The 27,173-nt window shown below is 44.2% G+C and overlaps 1 protein-coding gene across 1 annotated transcript in view; it reads right to left on the bottom strand.

Annotated features, from left to right (window-relative positions):
- Nucleotides 1-4,413: 4,413 nt before the first annotated feature.
- Nucleotides 4,414-27,173, bottom strand: part of SUN2 (Sad1 and UNC84 domain containing 2) — a 29,575-nt gene continuing 6,815 nt past the window's right edge. Inside the window, exons 3-18 of the mRNA XM_081929197.1 lie at nt 25,051-25,247; nt 23,915-24,052; nt 22,567-22,662; nt 21,721-21,814; nt 20,247-20,317; nt 19,250-19,371; nt 16,380-16,598; nt 15,454-15,531; nt 14,067-14,110; nt 12,904-13,069; nt 11,585-11,800; nt 9,123-9,207; nt 8,450-8,565; nt 7,203-7,370; nt 5,754-5,846; nt 4,414-4,801 (exon numbers count right to left, since the gene is read on the bottom strand). Of these exons, the coding sequence (XP_081785323.1) occupies nt 4,685-4,801; nt 5,754-5,846; nt 7,203-7,370; nt 8,450-8,565; nt 9,123-9,207; nt 11,585-11,800; nt 12,904-13,069; nt 14,067-14,110; nt 15,454-15,531; nt 16,380-16,598; nt 19,250-19,371; nt 20,247-20,317; nt 21,721-21,814; nt 22,567-22,662; nt 23,915-24,052; nt 25,051-25,247 (2,020 nt within the window). The 3' untranslated portion in view covers nt 4,414-4,684. The remainder of the gene's footprint in view (nt 4,802-5,753; nt 5,847-7,202; nt 7,371-8,449; nt 8,566-9,122; nt 9,208-11,584; nt 11,801-12,903; nt 13,070-14,066; nt 14,111-15,453; nt 15,532-16,379; nt 16,599-19,249; nt 19,372-20,246; nt 20,318-21,720; nt 21,815-22,566; nt 22,663-23,914; nt 24,053-25,050; nt 25,248-27,173) is intronic.

The raw sequence follows: 27,173 nt of genomic DNA, 5'->3' as shown, positions 1-27,173 counted from the left end.
CACTGTCTGAGAGGTTTTTCTTTAGTCCCACTGCTTTCCCTGGGAAAACCTGCTGTGTATCACTGAATTGGAACAAATGTCAATCAAATTTTTTGCAGATTGAGGCTTGTTCCAATTCAGCAGTAAACAGTGGGTTTTCCCGGGGAAAGCAGTGGACTAAAGAAAAACCTCAGGCAGAAGGAACAGAAATGTGGATGACAGTGACAACAGCTCCAATGCAACTTATTTCTCGCTAATGCTTCTAGCCTTCACCCTGGCCAAAAGGTGTCCCCTCTTCACCAATGGTCAACTTCACCCTTTTTTAAAAAAAATTGTTTATTGTCTCGAGTTTCTTTTGCATAGGCATAAATTACAATCCAGAGATAGAAAATAAGGAACGGAACAGTGCAGCATTTGCAACAGGCTACATACAGTCTTAGATACAAATCCAAGCACACTTTGTACATAACTGTTTTCGTAGGAGAAGCATTATTATTTGTAAAGCACCATCAGTGTGCATGGTGCTTTGCAGAGTACAACAGGCCAGGTCAAAAGTAAAGGGAGCGGGCAAAGAAGTCATGCTTTGGAAGGTGCCGCCTACTTGCTCTCGCCTTGCAAATGCCATCTGAGCACCTTGCTACTGGTCAGGGAGCTGACACAAGCATGAAATGCCTACAGTTGTCATGAAGCCATTATGTGCATGACTCACCAGCATTCTTCAACTGTTTACTCTTTGCTTGATGTGGCTTTGAGTAGACCCTAGGACCGGGAAAGTTACATGCTTTTCCAAATGCATTCATTCATAAGCTCACTGAATGTTCATTTGGTCACTCTAGATTTTTAATCACTTTGTTACACTTAGGGTCTGTTAAACACATCCTTTCTTTCCATGCAGCTAATAGAGCAGAGAAGCCTATCTACATAAATTATTGAATGGAGCCCAACTGCGGGAAACTACCCCACAATGATCAACATGGGATTTATACACCCCTAAACAGACTTCTCTCCATTCTCTCCCAAGTACAACCTAGCCATCAACCTCTTTTATGAGGAGTAGAGAACAGGTAAAAATCAGTGCTTATTACACCCCCATCTTTTGGAGAGTACAAAGACAAGAGTAAGTTACCTATATTTTCTTTAGCCTACAAAAAACACACAGGTTTTTATTAGAAATTCCCACCTCACCTCACCCCACCCCACCCCACCCCCATAAGTTGACCTAGTGCTTTATAGAAGCACAACAGGTTGCCTACCAAGCATGGTGAGCTGAAGCAAGCCTCTAAAACTGCCTAATTTCACAATCAGCTGGGGTCCTTCAGGCTACCTCGCCCAACATTGCCCCAGCACTGCAGAGAATCTGGAGCTGTATCCCTCCCAGCAAAGAGCTATCTGCCCAAAGACATCCAGTAAGCAAAAGCCCAGCACCCCTCAAGACAATTGGTTCCACTGTCAGATTGCTCTTACCTTTAAAGAAGTTTCTCCTAAGGTTTAACTGCAATCCACCCTCCTGTAACAGCCTGGGTTTTTTCCTAGCCCTTATTCTGTATTTCAGATGAAAAAAGCAGGGAAACCTGGCCAGTGTATTTTTGTAATACAAACCGCGCGCAAACGCCTTCCAGAATGCTGCTATGTTTGCATGTCAGATTATGCAACTCCTGCCGGATACAAAGCAAGAGTTGCTTTTGACCATGTGGTCCTTCTACTTGTTTTCTAGTAAAAAAACTGTTGGAACTGGCCTTTATTCTCCTGTTGCATGCAAGGGCATAAAACACTTCACAAGGATTCTGCCATAGACCAAAGAGCATAGCAGTTATCACTGGACCCTGATAGAATGATGTGCCTTTTCTAATAGTGAAGGTCATCTTAACTGATCCTGCAAACCGCATGGCTGTGTTAGCTGGAGCAGCTAACAGCACCAGACTGGGGAAAGCACTCATAGGGTGAGTGCTCCCCAAAGCTGTGAAATACTTAGCAGATAAACTGTGTTGATGTACTTCCACAGTAGCTTAGCAAGAATGCATAGATAGATATGTGTTAGCAATGCTAGACCCTTTAGTTATAATCAGGATTATGTGTTACCAGAAGCATCCAGGCAAAAGCTGTTGTTGGGGTGGAGGAGAGTGTATGCTAAATCCCACTACCACTCATGGTTTCAGGTTTAAAACAGGAAAGCTGCCCTCTTGTCATTTGAGCTACCTTCATCAATCCTTATGACTTTTTTTTAACACTGAAGCTGTGAGACCCATGTAATACTGTTATTTCCTTATGGATATGTTCTGCTTATTAGAATTGCACAGAAGCTTGTCTTCTGTTCAACCCCTTATCTACTTCATATGTGTCATTATGTAATTAATTTATATACTGCCAAAGTGGCTTCTACACATAACTAATGCCACTTTCCTGTCATAGCATCCTCAAAAGGTGTGCAACTGTGCCCTTGATCATATTTACTCAGAGTCTACTTGGCCCCTCAATATAGTTGAGAAACCAGCTGTATTCTATATAGCTTGGGGAACTCCTCAAGCTGGACACAGCATTAGCCCACTCCTCTTGGGATTTAGGATGAAGACAAATGCTTTCCCCTCCAGGAGTGAGAGTGGGTTTTTCTGCTATGGGACAAACACTGTTTTTCCTCCTGCCACACTGACTTCTCCACTGACATAACAAATTTGCGGCCAGTATGAATTTTTGCAGCTTCTCGCTCCCCTTTTCGGGCACAACTTAGCTTTTGCCAGTTCCCCAAATGCCTGTATGTCTTATATTTCTAAATGTTTATTTGGTGCCATCCCTAAATGGACATTATTGCTATGGCCAAGCCCAAATGAAGAACAATGGGCCAGCTGTTGTGGCAATCAGCACTCTCCACAGATAGCTGGAAGGGAGGTGGGAAGGACACAGCCTCCTGCTTATGTTAAGTACTAGCTTATCGGAACTCCGCACAGCCAGCTTGCCCTGAAAATAAAAGGCAGGTCGGAAAGAAACCCTGATTGCTCCTACATTAATTTCAGTTCAGAAATTTTCAGTACTCAGCACTGCCCATGTGTTTTCAGCCTTAAGTTTGGTAAAAGCCTAGATGAAGGCACTATTTTATGAGATACTGTATTCATACCAGGAAGGCTGTCCCTCCAGAGTACAACTGTTACTGCTGGCAACTACAGATACCTATTTACTATAAATAACTAGTCAGCAAATATTAATGTTAGGCAAATGTAACAAATTCTGATCTCTATTACCTTACCCAAGTAGTCATGAGATTTCCCGTATGGGCTAGTCTATATATTGCAGAAGAATGAGGCAATCACATAGAGCGTACCACTTCAGAGTAAAGATGGGTATGTATGCCATTTTTTAAAATGCCCTTTGCAAATTAGAATAAAAACTGGCATAGCAGGGAGAGAAATCCCACCTTGATTCCTCTGCTAGTTTTCTACTAACAGTATGGATGGGAAAATGCAAGGCTGTCCATTGTACCACCTCAGAACTTGAGCTGCTTATACTACCTTGTCTTACTGCATGTGGGGATCAGGTGCAGAAATGTGGAAAGATTTTCCTCGCCCTTTTTGACCATATGAACCCACTGGGCATTGCAGCAGCATGTGAGTTAAAACCTGCAGAACAAGAGCCAAGCACCCCTTGTTTGCTTTACAATGGAAGAAAATGAAGTTTATTTGAAGCAGGGCTCATCAAGGCCCTGTAAGCTCTATTTTAAGATTGGGGCACTTTCTCTGAGATAATGGGTGTCTCTGAACATGTACAAAATGCTTTCCCTTGCCACTTAACAAGCAGCCCTGCCACACCTGGGAGTTAGGCTAAGCAAGCACGACCGTGCTGGCCAGACAATATTCATTCCCTCTAGAAAATTAAGCGTTGTAGAATGGGAATGAGTTCCAACAGTGATACATATTAGCAGAGCTAAGCAGTTCCATTAGAAAACCAACTCTGAGCACTGTAAAGTAGGCTCTTCTCCCATCTTTCAACACGGCAGCCTTTGTTGTTAAATACTTAACCTGACAGGGCAAGCCCATGCATGTTCACGCTGAAGTAATTCCCACTAAGCAAAATGGGGCTTACTTGCTAGTAAGCTTGGTTAGGATTGCAGCCTCATTTAAATAAACATCAATTTCCCCCTCTGTCTTTTTCGACTGTGCAGGCTCCTTTTGCAGCCAACGCCAAACCACTTTTTACAGTGTGATAAATGAAAAATTAAACCTTTCCAACCCAGGAAAGGGAAAAACAACAGCATGGGGTCTCCTACTACCCTTATCAAAGAAAAAATCCATAGATACACTCCCCCCCCAATATAATATTATTACATAAACACTGATAGAACTATGACAGTATCATGGCACAGCTTTCTAAAGGAACACCCAGAAACTATTTTTCCTTGATGGTGGAGAGGGAAGAGATGAACTGCATAGGCTTTTGGTTTCCCCCCAAAAAGCTGAATATAAAATACCAAAAATCAAGAAGCCCTCTTTCTCCCTCTGCATACTGAAAGGTACCCCCACCCCCTGCCCTTAGGAGAGAACCAATTGACCAGGATAGGAATTTTGAAGCCTCCATGCTTCCCCTCGTAACAAATAGAAGCGTCACTCATCCCAAGTTGCTCTCCTTTCCAACACTGCTTTTCTCCGTCTGCCTTTTGTCAGTCTGAGGCGCAGAACTTGAGGTAGCCAGTGAGCAAGGCTGCGGCATGCAGGAGGGGTTAAGGGACCGGCTCCCCATGCACGCGGAAACGATAAATACAGGTGTACTCCGGGTGGCCCCAGTTGCTGAGAACTCTAAGCTCAATAAGCTGGAAAGCTGCAATCCTGCCTTCATCCTGAAGATGGAAAAAAGGGGAAGCGGGGAGGGAAAAGGGAAGAGAGAAAGGCGAAATACTGAGGGCCAGAGAAGCATCAAGCTTGTTTCTTTGGAGATAGAGGGCTGCCATGCCGCCGTCTTCACCACCACCCTCTTCTGTGAGATGCTCTGGCACTGCTCACAATCCCAGGTACCACCTTCCCACTCTTAACAAGATGTACAGCCCTGAGCCGAGTTGTTGATGGGTATTTCAATAACCCCTCTTTATACCTGCCGCAACCACAGGTAAAATTTATCTGACTACTCCACGCCTAGCATCACCAAATATTAGGCATGTGCTGCAATACAATTAATTTATTCAATTTAAATAACAAACAAGTCCTATGATGACTTGAGGTACAAAAATGAATTGTTTCAGTCTCTTTTGATCCTATTTATTACACATACAGCTATGGCTAGTGTAATGCTGATCCTATACTACTGCTTCATTTCTAATCAGCACATGTTGCATTGCTTCCTGCTAATGTCCTGTAACTTTTTATATATAATTTTATACAATACTTTTTTTGGGGGGGGTGTTGTCCTGCTGGACTACAACTCTAACCATCCCTGCCCACTGGCCTTCCTGATGCAGCAGCTGATAGGAGTTCAGCAGCAACTGGAGGGCTGCAGCTTCCCTGGCTTAAAACCCAACCAAAGCTTCCTTTGGGGAAGAGTTATAGCATTTGCATGCATGAGGTCCCAAGCTCAATCTCTGGCATCTTCATGTAGGGCTGAGAGGGGGCCCCTGCCGTACCTGAAACCCTGGAGACCAGCTGCCCATCAGTGTAGACAATACTGAACTAGATGGACCAAGTCGCCTGATTCAGTCTGAGGTAGCTTCCTAAAAGCTACCACACTCTCCAGTTCTACCTTGGCTAGGGTTTGGACCCACCGCCACCCTTCAAACCTTGCACCTTTTCCTTGCTTACCTGCAAGTGGAATGTTTGAATGGGATCCCCATCCTGGCTGTACGTGAACTGGCCAAGGAGGGTGCCCTCTTGCTGCCCTTCTTCTGTTAAGCCCTGTGGAAACAAAAACAGGTTGGGGAGAAGGAGGGAAGGGGGTGAGAGAATGGGGAGGGGAGGGCCGTGGGGAGATCAGAGCAACCGCAGGATCAGAGAGGGGAGAGGGACACAAGTGCGGTTAAAGGCCAGTCTTGTGGCTGCATGCCAAAATGAAACACACAGGGCTATGAGGAGGTAAGGGACAAATGGGAGCAGTAGAGGGGTGGGGAAAGAAGGCTGATGGTAGTTATGAACGTGAATGCCTCTCCCTCCTTTCCCAAAGAGAGGTGCAATTTTGGAATCTCACACCTCCATACCTGGGACCCGTCATTTGTTAAGGGTGCTGAGAGTGGGGTAACTACGATCCCCAGGATTTTTGAGAAAAGCCATGTGCTGTAAAAGATTGATGTGAATGCAGTGCCTTATACTGTCTCAATTCATTCTTTCCCTCTTGAATACCCTGGGAATTGCAGTTCTGCAGGATGGTTCTCGGGCTCCAAATGAAATTTCAAGACATTCATACTACAGTTCCCAGGATTCTTAGGGAGGTGGGGGAGCTGCAGCAGTGTAAGTTGGACAAAGACTAACATCAGTGTGCATCATACATATGCCTGCAGTCTTGGTTGTACCAATCCAACCTTCATCATTAATGATCCCAAGGTTTCTAACAAATGGCTCCTTTCACCCCAGACTCTTGGGTTGCCTGGTGCATCTGTATTCACACTGCACATCAGCCTTGGCCAACATGGGGCTCTTTGGACTACAACTCCCATCAGCCTCAGCCAGCACAACTGACGGCAGTTGTGGTCCAAAACACTTGGAGGACACCAGGTGGGTGAAAGCTGATGTATATGATTGAACTGAGAGCCAGTGTGGTGTAGCGTCAGACTAGGACGTGGGAAACCAGGGTTCAAATCCCCCAGGCCATGAAGCTTACTGGGAAGTACCGTTTGCTAAAGATGCTGAGCAACAATCAGTCCCTTTTTCCAGGGAAATCTGTCAACAGTAGCTCTGTAAGGTTAGTAGGGGCCTCCTCTCAGCACACTTCACAAACTACAGTTCCCAGGAGTCTTTGGGGGGAAGCCATAACTGTGTAAAGTGGAATAATATTGGTTTAAATGTATATTGTGCATCTGACGACCCAGTTGGGCAAATTTAAGAAGGGCATCTTGCTGTACTTTGGAGAGAGAGAAAAAAATCTGAGGAGACTCTTCTGGTGGAAAAGCCCTGGATGCTATTGGAACCCCAGCTAGCAAAGTGTGGGAGAAGCCTCCCTCTTCTGACTGAGAATGGGAAATTATCTCCTGTGTGCCTCTTTCAAACTTGTCCAATCTATGACGTCCCCCGCCCCCCAGGTCCCAAAGAGTGACTTACATAGACCGCAAAGTCCTTGGGGGCGCTGGGAATGGTCCCTTTGGGAGAGAGGGCTTTGGAGATGTGTTCTAGCGTCACAGCTGTGGGACTGATGTTGCTCGAAAGGCGAATGACAGCAAAGCCTTGGGAGCCTTGGAATGCCCAGCAGTTCCCAGGGTGGACATCTGGCTGAAATTAAATCAAACACACAGAGTTTTAGGTAAGAGGCTGCCATATGTTAGACTTAACCATTGTATCTGAAAGCAGAGATGATGCTCCAATATGCAAAGACCAGGAGGGAAAACACAATGATCTCTGGGTTGGTACTTGTACACAAATTTAACACAACCCTTCGCACCTTGTGGTACTGTTATAGTATTCCATATAAAACAGGGCAAAGGGACTTTTAAACATTTGTTAATAAGTATTTAACAAATCACCTGGCAGGTGACTAGGAATTCCATGCAGGTCAGGGAGCAGATTGCTCCATCTGTAACATACATTTCGCCTTCATTTCCAAGGAGTTCAAGGTGGAAAGACATGCTGTAATTGACACGGGAATGCTGCTGAATATGGCAATCAGTTCTGTCACGTGCTTTCTCCCCCTTATAATGTAGAATATGGCGCATTCTTGTGATGAAGTCATGTGGACCCCTGTTCCTTACTGCACTCACTACCTCTCTGCTTCCTACAAGGTGGTTTTATTTTTACTGCCACAGTTCTGTTTAATTTTTTACATCAATATCCTGCTTTCCTTCCATCTTGGAACCCAAAGTGCCATACATGTAGTTTCTGGGCAGTCAGCCATCCAGGTATAGATCAGAGCCAGATCTGCTTAGCTTTAGCAAGGTGCCTTCAGACCACACACCGGGGCAATAGTTGCAAAAGAACCCAAGGCAAAAAGGAAGAGTTTCTCAGGAAGGTAAACTGCCAGGTTCCAGATTCTGTCTAGTGGGGAGTTTATGCAAAGCCTTGATACGCTTTGTCTGAGCATGTAATAGCACACACAGCATATTTTCTCCAGCTCAACATTTGAGACCGCTATATTGATACCTGCTTGCATATGAAGTTTACTGGGCCAGTCACACACACTCTCTGTCCCAGCTTACTTTATAGAGTAGTTGTGGATATTCTCAATACATACCAACCTTCTAGGATGAACGTCTAAATAAAAAGAATCTGCTGGGTGAGGTATTGTGGATTTGAACCAGACACTTTGGGGAGAATACAATAACGAAGAAAAGGTAGGGCAGGGCCATAAGACCTACCTGCAGAATGACTCGTGGAGACTGGGAGTGGTACCACAGGGGGATCCCAAAGAGACTAAGCAATGCAGTCTTGGTCTCGTAGGTTTCTGAGCACCGGGTGCTGATAACACTGGCCCCTGCAGTTAAAAAGATATGGGTGAAGGAGAGAGACATCGTTTTGCCCTCTGCTCAAAGCAGTAAGAGAGCTCATGCAGACAGCTGATAAATCTAAGAGATTTGAACACTCCTTTAACATTTCCCACTCCAACAATAAGATATTCCCAAACTGCAACTGGGTTATTCAGTGCATATTTGCATGCATTATTCTGAATGGGCAATTTGGGGTTTAGGGACTTTTTTGGGGAGAGAGCAGAAGCTGAATCTTGTGGGAGAGACAGAAGAGACAAAAATTGCTGAAATTTGAGAAAAATAGGTGTGGATATGCAGAGGGAGAAGAATCCTTTCTGGTTTTTCAGTTTATAACAGAAACTGGCAACAAAGTTTTAGGTTATTCTTTGCCACTATGAGGGCTAGAAGCATGATTGTTGTTGTTTTTAACGTGAAATAGAAGATTCTCAGACAATTCCTTCCTGCAGCAGTACCTGTAATCAACATCATGCCAATTCTAGCTCATGGGCTACCTTTTTTGACAGCTATAAGGACAGAAAGACCAGCCTAGCCAGAGTTTGCATACCTGCAGATTCAAGAGCATAATCAACCATTCCAATGCGATCGTCGCTGTAGCGCTTCAGGGCCTGGTTGACAATGTGGTGAACTTGCTGAAACAAGACAAAAGGAATGAATGTAAGGAACTCAGGATTCCAAAACTTATTTTTCAGTTTTGTTCTATTCTGTCAAGCTAGAGATAAACCGTGCAAATGGCAAGGCTACCTGAGGAATTAAGGTATAGCTCTGCTGGTGCAAATCCTGAGACCGGTTGCATATCAGTGATGCATCAACAGACCACTAAGACATGAGACCTGCACTGTATGGACTGGTGGGGCTGCTGTGCCAAAAATTTGCCTGGGAACATCATGCCACATTTTTACTCGGTTGAAGAGGCATAGGGTGATATTAAAAGTTAGTGTCATTAATTTCAGTGAGTAGACCCACTGAAATTAATGGACACAACTTAGTCATATTCATTAGTTTCAGTGGGTCTATTCTGAGTGAACTTAGTTGCATATTACCCATATATTGTGACTTAACCATTCCTTCCTGCCTTACACACTACATTGTTAGTGACATCCTGAAAAATAAGGAACTGTCAAACCCTGCAGAACTGATCACTATTTTGCCAATAATCGATACTGCCTAGGATAAGAGTTGAGGCTTAATATCCAGCAGCAAATATATTAGCAAAGTTAAGAGTTATTACTGTGTCAGGGAGCAAAGGGATGGCTGAGGGTGCCACCTAATGGATGGCTGCTGGTATGCCACTCAAAATATTGCTTGCACTGTTGTCAAAGGTATAGAATCAATCGTAGAGCTGGAACAGATCCCAAGGGTCATCAAGTCCAGCTCCCTGCAATGCAGGAATCTCAACTAAAGCATCCATGACAATTGGCCATCCAACCTCTGCTTAAAAACCTCCAAGGAAGAAGAGTCCACCACCTTCTGAAGGAGACCATTCCACTGTCGAATAGCTCTCACTGTCAGAAAGTTTTTCTGTACGTTTAGTTGGATTCTCCTTTCTTGTAACGTTAAGCCATTGGTTTGAGTCCTACCCTCCAGAGCAGGAGAAAACAAGCTTGTTCCCTCTTCCATGTGACAGCCCTTGAGATATTTGAAGGTGGCTATCGTATCTCCTCTCAGTCTCTTCTTTTCCAAGGTAAACATACACAGCTCCTTCAACCACTCCTCATAAGGCTTTGTTTCCAGATCCTTGATAATCTTGGTTGCCCTCCTCTGCACACCTTCCAGCTTGTCAATATCCTACCGTACTTAAATTGTGGTGCCCAGAATTGGACACAGTATTCCAGGTGTGGTCTGACCAAGGCAGAATAGTACTAGAACTTCCCTTGATCTGGACACTATACTTCTGTTGATGTAGCCTGGAATAGCGTTAGCTTTTTTTGCTGCTGCATCACACTGTTGGGGACTGTACTTTGTTAAGGGTGCTGGGAATTGTAGCTGTGAGAGGGGTGAACTACAGCTTCCAGGATACTTGAGGGGAAGCAATCTGCTTAAAAGTATAATGTGGCCGTGAAAAGAAAACCAAACCCAGGGTAAAATTTGTACCCCTGGGAATTTTCAAAGCTTGGAGCATTGGGCTAGTAGGTTTGGACATGGCTGTGCTGATGCCATAGGACATCTGGGTTGAGAAATGGCCTGGAAGAATCATGAGAGCAGAAGGGAGGCAGGGAAAAGCCTTACCAAGCATGACTGACTGGTTCAGCCCTGAATAGAAGGCCTGATCACTGGCTCCTTCATGATGATAATTGGTATTTATACAGCATTTGCAGTGTTCACAGCGCTACCTGCACATATGTCATTCTTACAAAGACTTGCCCCATATCACAGTCATGGGGGTTGAGAGCCAGAGTTTATGGCTCAGCTAAGGCAGGTGGAGCTGGAGACATTTTAGATATTGGAGACCTACTTTGTTTTTTTACTAGAACCTTGAGGTCCAGCAACCAAACTCACATACAAATACATATGCTAAGAATTAAGGTATACAGTAAGCCCATAACTTACATTCCGGTGATCGCGCCTAAAGCCAAAATCGCGTATCGTCTAAACACGCTGGGTGCAATGGAGTGGGGGGTTGCCAGAGTCTTTCCCCCCGGACGCCTGCCCCCTTTAATTATTTTAATTTGCCAAGTGCGTAAAGGTGAATGCGCACAAATTAAAAACACACAAATTGCAGGCTTACTGTACTAAGTATGCTAAGAAAGGACACAGACTAAGAATTAAGAACTGGATGCCACTGGACAAAAAAATCACTCCTGGTTTCCCACAAAGCTTTCTTCATTTCTTCAGCCAAATTTAGCAGGGGTGAGGTAGCCTTTTCATTGTTGCTCCTCAATATTACTTTCACATTCCAGACCTCTAAATACACACACACAGGTAACATTCTACATCACCATCTTAGCATCATTCTCGGAAATGTCCTTGTGAGGAACCACTTCAGCCAATTGGTAAGCAAATTCTCACCTCTTCTGTTACTCCTATGACGCCCTCCCTTTGGAGTACCACCCCGACATCTCGCGCAGAGAGCCGCTGGTCCTCGGAGACCTTGGCAAGGATCTTCTGCTCCAGGTTCAGGAGCTGTTCCTCTAATTCTTCACGATGGAGAAACAGACTGCCTGTCCCGTCCCTTTTAGACTGGGATAGGAATCGACTGAGCCATATTGGAAACTGGATTTCCACCTGAAATCCAACAAAGAGAAGAACAGGTTTCATAAACACTTTTCCTCCTGTGAATTGCAGACCTTCTATGGAGAGAATGTAAAGCGATTACGGAGAACAAGCAACAGCTGCCCTGGGCTCCCTTGGGAGGAAAGGAGGGGTATACATTTGTTAAATAACAGCAACAGCAGTGCTTCCACCTTGGAAGATTTGTTCTAAGGGGCATGATGGGTGGGGCAGAGATACTTAACAAAATGTTTGTAGCTTTTCATCTTTTGACATCTTTTAATTTTGACATTTTGCTGATCCATGGGCTGGACACTGACCTTTCCCACCCCCTGCAGGCCACTTTGTCAGGTATGTGGGGCTGCCTACCTGTCATTTACCTGATGTCATTGTGACAACAGGCGACAAATTTAATAAATATTTGGACTGCATTTGTCGAAACCATAGTGACACATGAATCAACATATACTTGAGGGAAACAATAAGCTTATATAGTTTTGTAATCTTAATTATATTGTATGCTTATTTTGTTTCTGCTGCTTTCCTCTGCTTTTAAAAATGTTTCTGATGTATCCTCTCCTTTTTCTATTCTTTTTTATTTGTTTATTTACTTTAATTTACTATAATAATATCAATAAAATATAAATAAATAACTTCAATGAGATGTGCTTTCAGCACTGATCAGGAAGCAGGGCGTGCTGCCAGCGCCCATCAGTAATGCACTTTAATCTCCAGACTGTTCCTTTGCAGCCATGTTCTTACCTGCCACACATATGACACACCTCAGATGTCAGGGCAGGTTAAGTGTGGTTTGGGGAAAACAGCCTTGCAGGAAAAATTAGAACGTCTGACAGACTTAATTTGGCCCTGAGGCTCTCCATGCCTGGTTCATGTCTACTCCTACATAGAAAGGAGCAGACCTCCAGTTCCCTGGCTATACTACACCAGAGATAAAAGCTTTCCAAGAAAGGCTTAGCTATGAAGGTCACTGGGAGACCTTGGACTGGAATAACAGGTTTATTGCAAGACTTAAAATGCAGAGATGAGAAACCATGTATATCAGCTTGAGCTGGAGGAAAGGTGTTAAATAAATGATATATAAAATAAAATGAACTTACATCTTCCCGCATTTCCTTGATCTGTCCTGGCAAAGAATCCACGTGTTTTGACAACCTTTTCTGATCCGAGGTCAAGACCATGAATTCTTTTTTCAGGCCTGTCAGTTGCGCTTCCAGCCTTTCCATCTCCTTTTGGAAATTACCCATCAGACCTTCTTGTGTAGAGCTTCAAAAGCAAAATGAAAATTCAGGTGCTTCAGAGTCGGTGGTATCTTTAATTACCTCCACCAATAATGTTCTACAAAAACTATGTTTGGCCGTGAAGATCAGTCAACAGCCACCCCATGAGAATTAACCCATACAAGACAGCCTAATCCAAGCTATGTACCACACCATACATTTAAAGCACAGTCAACGTATATTTAAAGCACATGCATTTCATCAAAGAAGCCTGGGAACTGTAGCTTAAGGGTGCTGCGAACTGTAGCTCTACAAGGTGGTGAAACTACAGTTCCCAGCAGCTTTTGGAGAAAGTTGTGCTTTAAATGTGTGTGAATGTGATTTAAATGGATGGTGTGGATCTGCTCTGATTTCCAATATGTCTTGTTTGCTGTTGATCTCATGGATGTCTCTTTGTGAGACTGGCTGCAGAGAGGGATAAAAAAAATCAAATGAATAAATAGTTAAGATGTTCTGAATGTAGGTAATAGGGCAGCAACTGACTATGCCTCTTTATAAGTACTTGCTATCAAAAAATAGTTCCTAGTTGATCTTTGACTGCAACAGGACTTAAGAAAAAGCACTTTCTTAAAAGCACAATGGTGCAAACTGCAAATGAATTAAAAACAATATTGTGCGACCCCCCCCCTTCCAATCTCCTAAAACCATATTTCAGCCACTAATTACAGGTTTCTGGGCCAAACAATCAGGTTTGACTTGTAATATAAGCAAGTATTACAAGCACTGAACATGCATCTTACCAGCTCATTATATGTCAGCATCACTACTTAAAAGGGTGTAAATTGTATGAACAGCACTGACAGAAATTCTCAGGTTATTCATGCACCCTGTTATTCCAAGAATACGTAAGTTTCACTTTTAAGTTAAGAACAATGTCACTTTAAACACAATTATCTCAGGTTACATGCATTCCCGGCCCTCCTGCTATCATAAGACAGAAACTGCCATAGGAGACAACTCTTTCTCAAGGATGCTCAAATTACCTTTGCCACTGTGAAGTCATTTGGAGCATCCGAGTTTCTGTCTCCTGTGGGAGAAACAGGACACAGGTCAGGAAATAGAAACAAAGCAGAATAAAATCCATTGATTGTGCAGCACTGTGTGTGTATCTAGAACTGGAGGAGCACAACACGCCACAGCAAGGGATGGATGGATGAATCATAACATATCTTCTATTTGGACCATTCATTACTTCTTTTTCCACTTCTCAGTGGGTGAGCAGGGGTTAAAGCCATTTGCAAAAGTGCTCTTTGAAGAAGTGCCATGCTTCTCATTTAAGTGAGCAGGCAGGCAGTAGGAGAGAGCAGAAAGGAGCTTCCTCTCTTCAACTCACCACTGGCTACATAGGGGAGAAGCAAGAGGCTGCTTCAAAGACTGCTTTTGCAAAGTGCTTCAAGACATACTTTCCTCACCTCTGTTTCAGCCTCTGGAGAGAACAGGATGTACAGCCAATGCAGGACTAAGCCTTGTCCATCTGCCCATCAGCTGACTTCATGCTCCCCCACTGAGTTAGCCCCCCCCTAGAAGTGTGGTTTGCATGTCTCATTTAATTAAATAGAGCTAAGCACATGCTTAAACCTCCCGCCCCCCCTGAAATTAGTGGGAGATGTGCTTAAGATCAGCTGCATCACACCTAGTAATGTTTCAAAATACGGTGAAACAGAATTGAAATAATCAATGTAAAGGTTATATATGTTTTACTAAAAAGTGAAAACTGTAAATATTCTATTTGGATTAAAAATGGGGGGGGGACCACATTACAACTACAAGAGCTGTTAAGACAGTGGTTTCAGCTACATGTAACAAGAAACCATGGTTTAGCGCAACATGAAAAAGTTCCAGGAAGTTCAAGCACAGGTTCAGGCACTTCCTCCTCCTGTGCAGTCAGGAGGACGACTTCTGGGAAGGACCATAGATCAGACATAGAGCATCTGCTTAGCATGAAGAGGATCCCAGCTTCAGTCTCTATCATGCCCCAATAGGGATGGAGAGACCCCTTGTCTGAAACTCTGGAGAGCTACTGCTAGTGTTGACAGCACTGAGCTAGATTGGACAACTGTCTGACTTGGTACGGGCAGCTTCCTATGTTATTCTACAGAGTAATTTCAATTTCAAAGAAATGTCATCTTGTTGTGTTTATGAGCAAGGATTCTTGGCTTACAACAAACTCTGGTGAATGTCACAAGAAATCATCAAGAAGCTTCAAACCATGATTTTTGAAGCTGGCTTGTTTAACCAACCAGGAATTGTGTTAAGCCAGGATCCTTGGTTCATATGATACAACAAGCCAATATTCTTTGAAAGTGAATGCAGGTTGTATGACAACCTTCCCTATACACCGCATCCTTAAAATATGAAGTCAAGTTTTACCTCTGATGCCTGGGATACTTTCTTCAAGAGACTGTCAAAATCCTTCCGTAGCTGGGATCGAAAAGCATCCAACTCCTTCTGTAGGGAAACAAGAGTAGTATATAGCTTTAAAAACAAGCACAAGTTTGACAACTGATTAATAGTTTGGTTTTGAATTTGTTAATCAAACAAACCAATGAGCCAAAATATTGACATATTGCAAAACTGCAATTAAAGCTCCAGCAAGTAATTTTTGTGCCATTACTTACAGATAAATTGCGTAACAATCTGTTTTTCAAGCATTTGCCCTCTATGTTGTTGTTCTGCTAGAAATCTCCCCTTAAGATCCCACTTGTTGCTGCTGTTTGCTGCAAACAGCAGCTTCAGGAGATCATTTTTAGGTGGAAAAAATGGTGCAGAGGAAAGGCTTGACCCTTCTCCTCCCATCCCATGATCCTGATCAAGACTGAGCAAACTGCAACTGCTATTTTAAAGCAAGGGTAGGGAGCAACATGCAGAAGGAACATGTTTAATGTCAATGTCAGGGTTGCCCCTGAGTGAGTGCCCTAGAACCATTTCTCAGAAACCTCTGAAAAACAAGGATTGCAGACAAGTTAAATGGTTTCCTGAAGCAAGAGCGTTGCAGGGTTTCATCAGGAAGCTACAGGACATGCACCGATTGGAAACAAAGTAGTATGTCCACTCTAAAACTTTTGCAGGCCCAAGCAACATAGAAAGTGAGATTGTGTATAACCACCCTGATACCATGAGGACAAATCGATATGAATGCAAAAAGGGGATCCAGACTCTGTTCATACCCAAATTTGAGGAGTGTTCAAAACTGAAAACTAAGCAATTATGTGCACAAGTCAACATGTTTCCAGCCCTAAAGTCAATTCTCCCCCTTGATGCCAAAATGTCCCCTTCATTCTCTGTTCCTGCCCTACCTGGAGGTGAAGGTCTGACTCTGCACGGAACTCCTCTCTCAAGATGGTTTCTCGTCGTCTCACCAGCCCATCCAGAAGCGACAGGGTATCGTCATGAGACAGAGCTGCCCCTTCCACTGTCTTTTCCCCTCTTTGCAGTTCCAGCACTGAAACTGCACCTTCCAGGCTCTCAAGATGTCTCTCCAGTGCCTGAAGCCGAGACAAAACCTGCTGCTGTCCCTTTTAAATCCAGGGCAGGGGAGAGAGAGAGATACAGCTACATAAGGCTACTATCACCATAATTTATTAGAAAGAATCTAAAATGAATCATGTAAAATGCTCTCTGCAGCCCTGACACACTGCAGCTCCCAGAATTATTTCCTTTAAATGTATGCTGGGAATGTATCCTAGGCTTCAGATACAACAAGGCTCTCTCTTTGTTCTTGGAATCATACAGCTGGAAGGGACCATGAGCATCAATTCTTCCAACCCCCTGCAATGTGGGAATCTTTTGCCCAATGTTTGGCTTGAACCCACAACCATGAGATTAAGAGTCTCATGCTCTATTGACTGAGCTATCCCTTGGATTCTTAACCCACCATAAAAAAGATAAAGTACCCTTGACAGTTAAGTGCAGTTAACGACTCTGGGGTTGCGGTGCTCATCTCACTTTACTGGCCGAGGGAACCGACGTTTATCCACAGACAGTTTTTCTGGGTCATGTGGCCAGCATGACTAAGCTGCTTCTGGTGAAACCAGAGCAGCGCACGGAAACACCATTTACCGGTACCTTCCCACAAGAGCGGTACCTATTTATCTACTTTCACTTTTTTGGTGTGCTTTCGAACTGCTAGGTTGGCAGGAGCTGGGCCCGAGCAACGGGAGCTCACCCCATCGCGGGGATTTGAACTGCTGATCTTCCGACTGGCAAGACTTGGGTTAGTGGTTTATTTTATTTTTTTTAATAATTTTTATTAAGGTTTTCCAAATTAAAACAAATAAAATCCAATTCATAAACTTTTTCCAATATCCAGGACTTCCCCTCCCCACCCCCTCTTGTGTTCCAAATCTTCCAAAAAAGCAATAATATTCAACAAATTCTTATTCCCAAAATACACTCATCATCAATAACTCAATTTATCCAAATTTCCATCCCCTAAGGTCGACCTATTCCCTTCCACGAGTTCCCCCCTTTCAAATATAGTACAGATGAAAATAGAATAAAAACAAACAATAATTTTACAACCTTTGGATTCCAAATTTCCCTCCCCTCTTTCCCTGTTGCGTTCCTCCTATCCCTCCACTTCTAATGTCTTCCTGATGAACCCACATTTCACTAAACCCACATCCCTCTGGTTCTTTACCGGTCTTTTTTTTTTTTAAATTACAGATGTCCAATCATAGAAGGAGTCTATCAAAGGGGGCCCATTTCTTCTATCCAGATTTTTATATCCAGGAGTATAAACTCCAATTTTATATCCATAAGCTTGTCAAATCTGGATATCCCAAATGTTCCCACTCCAGTTCTGTCCAGTTCTTGTTGTTTCCTTGTTCTTGTCAATCACTCTCCTCCTTTTTACTTCCCTGTTCCCTCACAGAAATGTTCTTTTTCCAAAGGCTTCTAGTGTCTCTACAGAGGCTTGTTATTCAGGAGCAAAACATTACATCATGTTCCTTTCATTTTTCAACAGATTAATCCATTGTTTCCAGTAAAGTGTAGGCCTCTGTAGACAAAATAATGTTCCATTTCTGCAGTTTCCCAGGAGATTAAAAGTTCTATCCAACTGTTCAAGTTTCCCGTCGAAAACACATGCAATGTCCCTCAGCTCCTCTAGGTGGATTACAATAACAAAGTTCCCTTCCAGATCACATCCGCCAGTCCAAATAACTTATAAATCCTTATTTGAAACAATTTATCTCCAATTTATAACAAATGTAACCGGCAAAGTCCTCATAACAAAGTCTCAATTTCATTCTTCCGTTTTGACAGCTCTTTGACAGCTGTCAAAACCTCCGTTATTCTTCTCCAGGCATTTTCACGAATCGCTCCAGGGATTCCGGGGGGGTTGCTTTTTAATACGAATTCCACTTTTCTCCTCCAGCTCAATCTTATAAATTTCCCTCGCGAAGTTGCTAGTTCGGCAAGATAAGATTCCTCTCGATCTTAGTTATCCAGTCCTTTGTTTTGGCTCTTCTACAATTTGGGGGGGGGGCTGACTTCCTTTTTTCCACCTCCCCCGTTCGCTCCAAATTCTAAAAATTTATCCCTCTTTTTAGTCCATATTCCAATTACTCACGGGTTCTTCTTTTGGGTCCAAATTTTCAATAGAAGAAGTCAGCGCTCTCCGCCGGATGGCATGCGGCTGCGCTCGGCAGGGATAGCAGAGGACTCAAAGCACCACGCTCCTCCCCGGCACCCGATCCGTAGCCTTTAAAAAGGCTCCTTCACGAATCGAGAGGGCGCTGACGGTGCCAGCCGAGTCTCCATGTCCACGGCCTCCGTGGCCGTGGTTTTTAAGGGTCCCCGCATCGCCGGTGCGGTAGGACCCAGCCCCTGCCGAGCAGGCTCCCTCCGGAGCTCGGAGGGAGCCCGCCATTCGGCGATGGCGCCGACCCGGAAGTCCCGACTTGGGTTAGTGGTTTAGACCACAGCGCCACCCACCATAGTTCCCATTAGAATTTTATGACCATCTTAACGCCAGGTTACAGCTCAGAAGCAGCCAACAGCAAAGTATATGGCTCTGCATGTATCCACCTATGTTTACAAGAATATAATTATATCCCTGTGAAGCAAAGAGGGAACTCCCTAGCTCAGCTCAGCCTGAGGGGTGAGCAGAAATGTTGCAGGGTGTCTCCTACTCATGAACCTCTGAGATCCACATAGTACTCACCTCCGAGAATGCAACAAAATCTCTTGCTTCATCTCCCTTTTTGGTAACAGGAGAAGACAGCTTCATAGATCCCCAAGAAAACACAGATGGGTGGAGTCCGAAGGGGTAAAAATACCAGGCACCTAAATGTGATTGGTAAAGAGAGTTCAGTTACAGTTGGGTTTATCTGATGGGTCTTTACCCGGCTATTCTGTCAAAGCAGATGTCCAGTCTGACTTACAAAAATCTAGTTAAATATAAACTTCAGAGTATACACCAATATTCAAATGAGGGCTTACGTGGGTAGGCTGATTTATACAACTCAACCTCATAACACCAGAACATACAGTCCCTCAATGAAACGGATTGGCACCAGAGTCAGCTCAGGATGGATAGAAGGAAGAACTTCCCACAAATTAATTTGGGGAATTCACCATAAGATGTGGGAATGGACACCAGTTTTGGAAGCAGTCATGGTTCTTCTAGCTCAACGCTGTCTCCCATGGCAAACAGATCCTGCCAGCCCCAACCAGCATGGCCAATGCTCAGGGAGGGGGGTAGTTATAGTTCAGCAGCATCTGGAGAGCCCCAATTCTGGCCTCTCCCACCCATCCTGGAGATACCGGTGGTTGAACCTGAGACCATCTGCATGCAAAACATGTGGACCCCTACTGAGCTACAGCCTCTCCCCAGAAGGGGAAATTCTAAAAAATTAAGAGATCAGACAGAATCTTGGAGGATATTACTAACAAAAGCTATCAGCAGAGGTAGCAAAATTGGAACCTCAGTGTTCAGATGCAGGCAGACAAAATACAGGGACTAATAATTGCCATCTGCGAGCTTCCAGAGGCATCTGGTTGGCTGCTGCAGGAGGAGGAATGGTGGGTGGTCTGATCCTGCAAAGCAGTCCTCATTACACTACAGTTCTCCCCTTCCTGAAAGGAAGTTGGTGAATAACTAATCATTAAGCAGCACTTATTGATGTGCAGGAGGAGCTTGACAGCAATATGGAACTCACCGTAGCCAATGGCAGTCAGGAGCAGCAACAGGAGCAGCAGCAAGAGGAGCTTCTTCAGGATTGGATAGCTCCTGGGCACCAAGGAGCAAGAGAGAAAGGGAGAGGATAAGATGCAGTGGAATTCCACAAAGGCAAAACCTGACAAAGAAGCGGAGCAGCCACTGTCTATGGTCAATTTGCCCTTCCTCATAATATCTACCATACGAGTGGGAAAATCTTTTTGCAGCCTGAGAGCCACATTACATTCTGGGCAACCTTCTGGGGGCCCCACATGCCAGTGGTGGACAGGGCAAAAGGCAAAAGCAGGGAAAACAATGGATGCAAAGTTTACCTTTGTACAGTGTGCTAAATTTCTACATCTGCACTGCCACAACCCTCTCTAACCTCCATCCAGGGAAGCAAGAGTCATTATCCAGGTATCAGGGGTGCAAAGTAGGGAGAGTGAGGGGTGGGGCCTGGGAGAGCTCTGAGGGCCACACAGTGAAGCATAGAGGGCCACATTCAAACCCCAGGCCTGTGGTCCCCCAGCCTTGGTCTACCACAATGCAACATGTAGCAAGTAATTATTGCACTGCCCCTCTTCGAGACTGAGATTACTAACCTCTGGACTACCACAACACAATGTGTCAGCCATCATGCTGTGGGCTTTCCCACCCCACAATGCAAAAGGGGACAGGGAAATACGCAACATGACATCTTCGCACAACACTTTGTGCTATGGTTGCCATTAGTGAGAAGAGGAACCAAAGAGAGCTAGATGGGCAGCTGCAGTCGCAAGTCTCTTGCAACCTGTACCTCCAATCTCAGCCCCAGATACTGGGTTGCATATGGTGACCCCTTAGTTCAGCTGCCTCCAACCTGTTGTCGTCCTTCTCCCAATGGTGTTGGGACTCCAAACTCCCATCAGCCCCAGCCAGCATGGCTGACAGTCAGGGATGATAGGAATTGTAGTCCAGCATCAGCCATAGAAGAGGCCATTCCAGCAAATAAGGGGCAGCCTGTAGGACATCAGAAAGACTGCACATATTTATTTTTTTTCATATGGCTAGCCCCCCTAATTTTCAAAAGCTCAAGGCAGCTAACAAATTCATCATTCCAACCACACAACATACACATTATTTATTATTAATTAATTAATTAATTAATTAAATGTATATACACAGACTGACTATAAAGTGTTATTCCAAGTTGAATAACAAAATCAAAATAGTAACACCACTACAACCACATCAAAGCTAAAACATCAGCCACAAACCAGAAAAAGAAAGAAAAATAGTTCAGCATGGCCAATTTTCAGGGAGTCAGAGTCTATCAACTCCTGGAGAGCAAGAGGCTCCCGCTCCCTCCTGTAGGGCAAGCTTTGGAAACCCTGTCGGCATTTGCACTATTCAGCTCCCACCCAATTGCTGCCTCTCAGACAGTTCAGAAAATGATGCCACACTCTGGAGCGTTCCAAATTCTCTGCCGCACTGACCGTGTTAAGACGAAGACATCCAGCAGGGAAGCTGCAGTGGTCAGGCGGTACCATGTGGTCCCCATCCACCAGTATAGCAATCCAAAGACCCGACCTGTAAAGTCACCAGAGCAGCATGAAAAACAGCAACAGGCCATGTCAACAGCTCAGCTTGTTTCAAGATCTAAGACTTCATTTCCTGCTCTGGCAAAGTGGTATAATACCAGCTTCCCTTCACGCACTTCCCATCTCCCCAGTGTAGCTCATCGGAAACAGGTCTTGGCACACAACTTCCTTTATTCGCTTGCCATGTAGGCAGATCTGGCAGCAGAAATGGCAACAGTCAGAGAAACCAGAACATCTAAATCTTCTGCAATGCTCCCACTGCTGTCCTAAAAAACTGCCCTTCTGTTACAGGAAATTCAGGAGGAGACTCCATCGTGAAAGGGTTGAATTATATCAAGAGATTTGATTCCAGCTCTCTAGGCATGAAGAAGACATTTGTGATGTGACAGGAAGCCAATTTGCTTAGCAATGCTAAGACAATAATGTTATTACTAACTACTGTTGTCACAAATAGTCACGTAATTGTATTGGCACAAAAAGATCTTCAAGAGATGTATGGAAGCCCAAAGGGAGGGTGTCTGCTGCATCTCTGCTGGCAGTGTGTTCCACAGCACTGGACCAGAAACACTAAATGCCTGATTTGTAGTTGAGGCCAACCAGGCCTCTGTAATATGATGGACAACTAGCAGTGTGATCTCAGTAGGGATAGAAGGGCTCAGGCTGTCTTTCCATTTCCATTTGCTAACTTGCATAATGAAAATCACTCCTGTAAATAAAACACTTAATGGCTTTTCCATTTACCTGGTGACGTAAGCACAAGCCACAGAAAAGAGCCTGCTTTGGAGATTGCATTCCTCAGCACGGAACCAGAAGTGTTCTGGTCCAAGTAGGTGTGACCTGCAGGAAACAGAGTATAGGTTTGTCAGCAAACAGGACATCACTTCTTCCTCCCTCCTTCACACACTTTGAATGGAAGGAAAAGCCATTATTTCTTTATTATTCTATTTCCTTGGTTCCCAAAGTAGAAGAAACCTTTCCAAGGAAACAGGGGACTGATAAAGCATTTACCAACCTGCCTGAGTTTAAGAAGTGCAAGGGAAACTTTGGTGGTGGTCCCTACGCCTAATGAGGAAGGGGGCACATGGGTGGGCCTTCCCTGTGCTGGCCCCACACCTTTGAAACAACCTCCCTTCTCAGGCCCATCCAATCACAACACTGTTGTCATTTTTTCAGCAGGTGAAAATTCACCTTTTTGCCCTGATGTGGGGTGAGGTGTCTTGGGCATCCAGTAGCGTAGTGGCAAATTCAGAAGAGCAGGGTTCCTTCATTATAGTCATACCCATGCCCCCCCCACAGCCTCGCCCCTTCAAATATTATACAATCTTCTAAGATTATACAACAGTAATAAAAATAGATGCTTTGCAACTATCAGCGCAGACCTCCATGTGCTGCCCTTCAGCTAGAACTACTGTTTCCTGGGCACACAGCTCTGGTGTGCTCCAGTATCTTCCTTTGGAGTGACTTAAGTTGTGGTCCCTGTGAAGTTCCATTGTGTATAACAGAACTTGCACACCACTCTCTTCAAAATGAAGCACTTTGTGCTTTCAGTGTTCCTTCACTTTGGAGCATACGGCAGCTAAAAAGCTCCCCTTTCATGCTGATTGGTCGGCTCTAGGATGCTGGAGACGCAGATCTGCTGCAGAAATAGCAACTGGTCTTGCCCCACCCCCACAGAACCCTAGAACACAAGACCAGTATAGGCATCTAAATTCTTGTTGCTGCAGCTCGCTTAATTGTAACTGGAATATTGCATTATGTGTCGTGTCGTTCTTATTTTATTGTTTCTTTTTTTACGAAGGTGAGCAGCCTTCCTGCAGCATGAGAGAATGGCGGGTGGGTGGGAGACTGATGCCAGAACCAAAGGTTTGCTGGTATGTGAGAGGAACCGCAAATCTATGATGACACTACAGGCAAAGGGCCATTGTGAAAGGGTTATCTCTGTTTTCACCACAAGAGACCTAAAAACAGTCTATGCTGTGGGACAGGGCTTAGTGCAAGAAGATTTTTTTTACAGGAGTTTTTTTTCTTGGGAGGTTTCTCATTACAGAGCATCATTGCTACTGCTTTGGGACAAAGAGCACTTCTGTACCTGCATAGTCATCCTCAGAGGAGTAGCCAGATGATGAAGCGTAGGTGTCGTAGGTTTTCCTTTCAACCAGCCCATTGATTTTTTTACTGGACTCCGAGCCTCCAGTACCTCTCCTCCTCCTCGCTGACAACTCCTCGCCTGGCCAGGAAAGAGGAACTTCTTTAGGAACACAGGAAGCTGCCTTATCATACTGGATCAGACCATCAGTCTCAGTATTGTCCATACCAGGGGTGGAGAACCAATGGCTCTTGGACCCAATCTGGCTTGCTAGACCTACTGATTTGACCCATGAGACAGATTTGGGCAAGCTACGCCCACCTGATGTCAAATTACCCATCACCTCCCTTAACTATAATGTGTAGCCAAGGTTTGTCCTACAACTACGGGCTGTGATTAAAGAGAAGAAACCTTAACCACAAACCTCAACTAAACTGTGGCTTGGCTGCCATCCTGCACCAACTTAAGATACCTGGGGAAGAGCAAAGCAGATGCAAGCTCTTCTCCAGATGTTTTGAACTCCAACTCCCAGCAGCCTCAGCCAGCGCAGCCAATGGGCAGGAATGCTGGGATGCCCTAAACATCTGGAGGGCACCAGGTTGAGGAAGGCTGGTGTATTTAAATTCTTTTCCTACTTTGAAGGCCTTTGTTCTTCAAGCTGACAACATCACACACAACAATACCATGAAATTCACAGCACTACCATTTAGTATACCTAGAATCATAGAACTGTAGAGTTCGAACGGACCACAAAAGCTCACACAGTTCAACTCCCTGGAATGCAGGAATCTTTTGCCCAACTTGGGGCTTGAACCCACAACCCTGATTCTTATTAATATAAATAGAGCAGTCATAATACTATATAATTCTAACAGAAAAGCATACATATGATCTGCAGAGCAAGCAGATATAAATATTTCAGAATAAGTAAGAAGTAGCTGGGGAGGGTGCTATGCAACCATATAGAACCTCTCTATAGCATATACTGGGTGGGAGACTGGTATCCCCCCCCCAATGTTGACTCCAACTCCTTGTAGCCTGCAAGGCCAACGCCCAGGAATGATGGGAGTTGGAGTCCACCAACATCTGGAGGGCAACAGATTCCCCAACCTCGGCTTAAGCGGAAAAGAAATACTCACTCCAGTAAGAATTGTGGTCTAGTGGATCATCCAAGAGGGCGCTGCTTCTGCCAGAAAGTCCCCTGCCATCTCCCAGGTAAGATTCGCTGACCACAGACTCACTGTAATAGGAGGTGGTATGGGCAGAAGGGTTGCTTCCCAGGCTAGGAGCTGGAGATGGCCGCTTCACACTGCTCGATTTCCTTCTCAGGCTCCGGCTGCAGGAACAAAAAAAGGAACACATTGTCATGCCGATGTGTGTCAGTGTGATAGTTGTTAGAATGGTGGACTAGGAAATGGAAGAACCAGGTTCATGTGGGAGTGGTGCATCTAAAATACTACAGAAATAGTTAATGAAGCATAGAATTCTATGATGTCACCGCAGTAGGCGGTTTTTTCAGTTACATCTGTTATCAACTGTAGAGCGTTAGTGAGTTTGTTGTACGCTGCTATGTGCCTCAGAAGAAGTCTGTAAAGTCTCATAAGTCTGTCAGTCCCAGATATATAAATAAATGCATGTAAATATGTTTTAGTATACCAGGTAAAATAATGTGTTATGTTTAAACCCTAAACAGAGTGTCTTGTGCAGTCTTTTCTAAGACAGAAAAAGCGAACTAGGTATATATTTTAAAGGGTCAAACTACCTGGGGCAGCTTTCGTGCATATAAATCCCACTATGTCATGAAACAAACTGGTTGATTGAGACCTTCTCAAGCAAGCCTACCACCAGGGATGGGTGAATCCGACTATTTCTCATTCTTCCAGTCTTAAGTTCAGTTCTCCACACTTCCATGTCAGTTTGGAATTTTTATTTTAAATTCATCAGGATTGTAGTGCTAATTTCTCCTAATATACACATTTTTGTATCCAGTTCTGTTCAATGCACATTTTTGCAAAGCAATTTTCTCTAATATATGCATTTTTGTATGCTATTTTCACAGTTATGTACGGTATATATTCCTCTAATATTTGCATTTTTGGACATATTACTTGGCTGTAGAACTGTACCAAAGAATCCAGGGAACTACAAATTTTGAAGGATGGCTGTGTTTTGATTCTTGCATTTCTGAAAGTGTGAATTCAGCAGTCTTTTCTAAGCTGTAAGGTCAGCCCTTAAATGCAAACTTTATCTACTTTCTCTCCCATTCCTACCTACCTCACAGAGTTGCCATGAGGATAAAATAAGAGCTGGGAATAAACCCACAAACGCTGTCCCGAGCTCATCAGAGAAAAGACAAGATGCAAATTTAATCAATCAATAAATGTGTGGGAAAGGCAAAGCTCACACACATGAAGCTGGTAGGATGTAATGACTGAACTCTCACCACTTAACAGACATGCATCTGGGGGCTGAACTTAACAGGACAGAAAGAGAAACGGGGAAATGATGCGTGTTCAAGGTTAGTGTGGATCTGAAAGGGATTAGAACTGGCTTTTGAATGTCCATTATGTGGCGATAATTGTGCACTGCAGGTGGGTGAGATACTCCGAAAGGGAAGTAAGCTGTAAGCTGTAAACATGGTCCAGGGAGGGGCTGGTTCAAATCCTTGCCTAGCTGTGAAGCTCAATGGCTACTAGTAATCGTGGTGGCTGGCTATGCACTACCTGCAGTATCAGAGACAGTATGCATCTGGAGACCAGTTGCTGGGGGAACATGTGCGCCAGGTGCTGTTATGCTCAAGCCCTGCTTGTGGGCTTCCCAGGAGCATTTGGGCAGCCACCATGACAACAGGGACTCTTCTTACTAGGCGACCTTGGGCCAGTCAGACATTCTCAGTCTTAGCTGCCACATGACACTTTTGTGAGGATAAAATGGGAAGGTGGAACCATGTGCACTGGAGAAAGGGTGAGATAAAGATGAAAGCAACAAATCACCAACTATCATTTGTGTATGACATTTGGCTTGCTTTTGTTTTTATTAAAAAGAATTCAGTCATCTCTGCAGAAGAATGCAAATAAGATCGTGCACAGATAAACTGCAAGCCTCAAGTTAAAGCTATTTAGAAACTCAAAACTTTGAAAGGCAGGCATGCAACAGCCACTGCAAAATGCACAGAATACCTTTTTGCATATCTGCAAAACATCTGCTGAAACATTCCCCCTTCTGCTTTAATCTTGCAGTGGAAAGAGCTGCAATTGTACAG

Source organism: Podarcis melisellensis (genome assembly GCF_964234715.1).
Source record: "Podarcis melisellensis genome assembly, chromosome: 10".
Lineage (NCBI taxonomy): Eukaryota > Metazoa > Chordata > Lepidosauria > Squamata > Lacertidae > Podarcis > Podarcis melisellensis.
The sequence above is the reverse complement of the archived record's forward strand: the minus strand, read 5'-3'. Positions and strand labels throughout refer to the sequence as shown.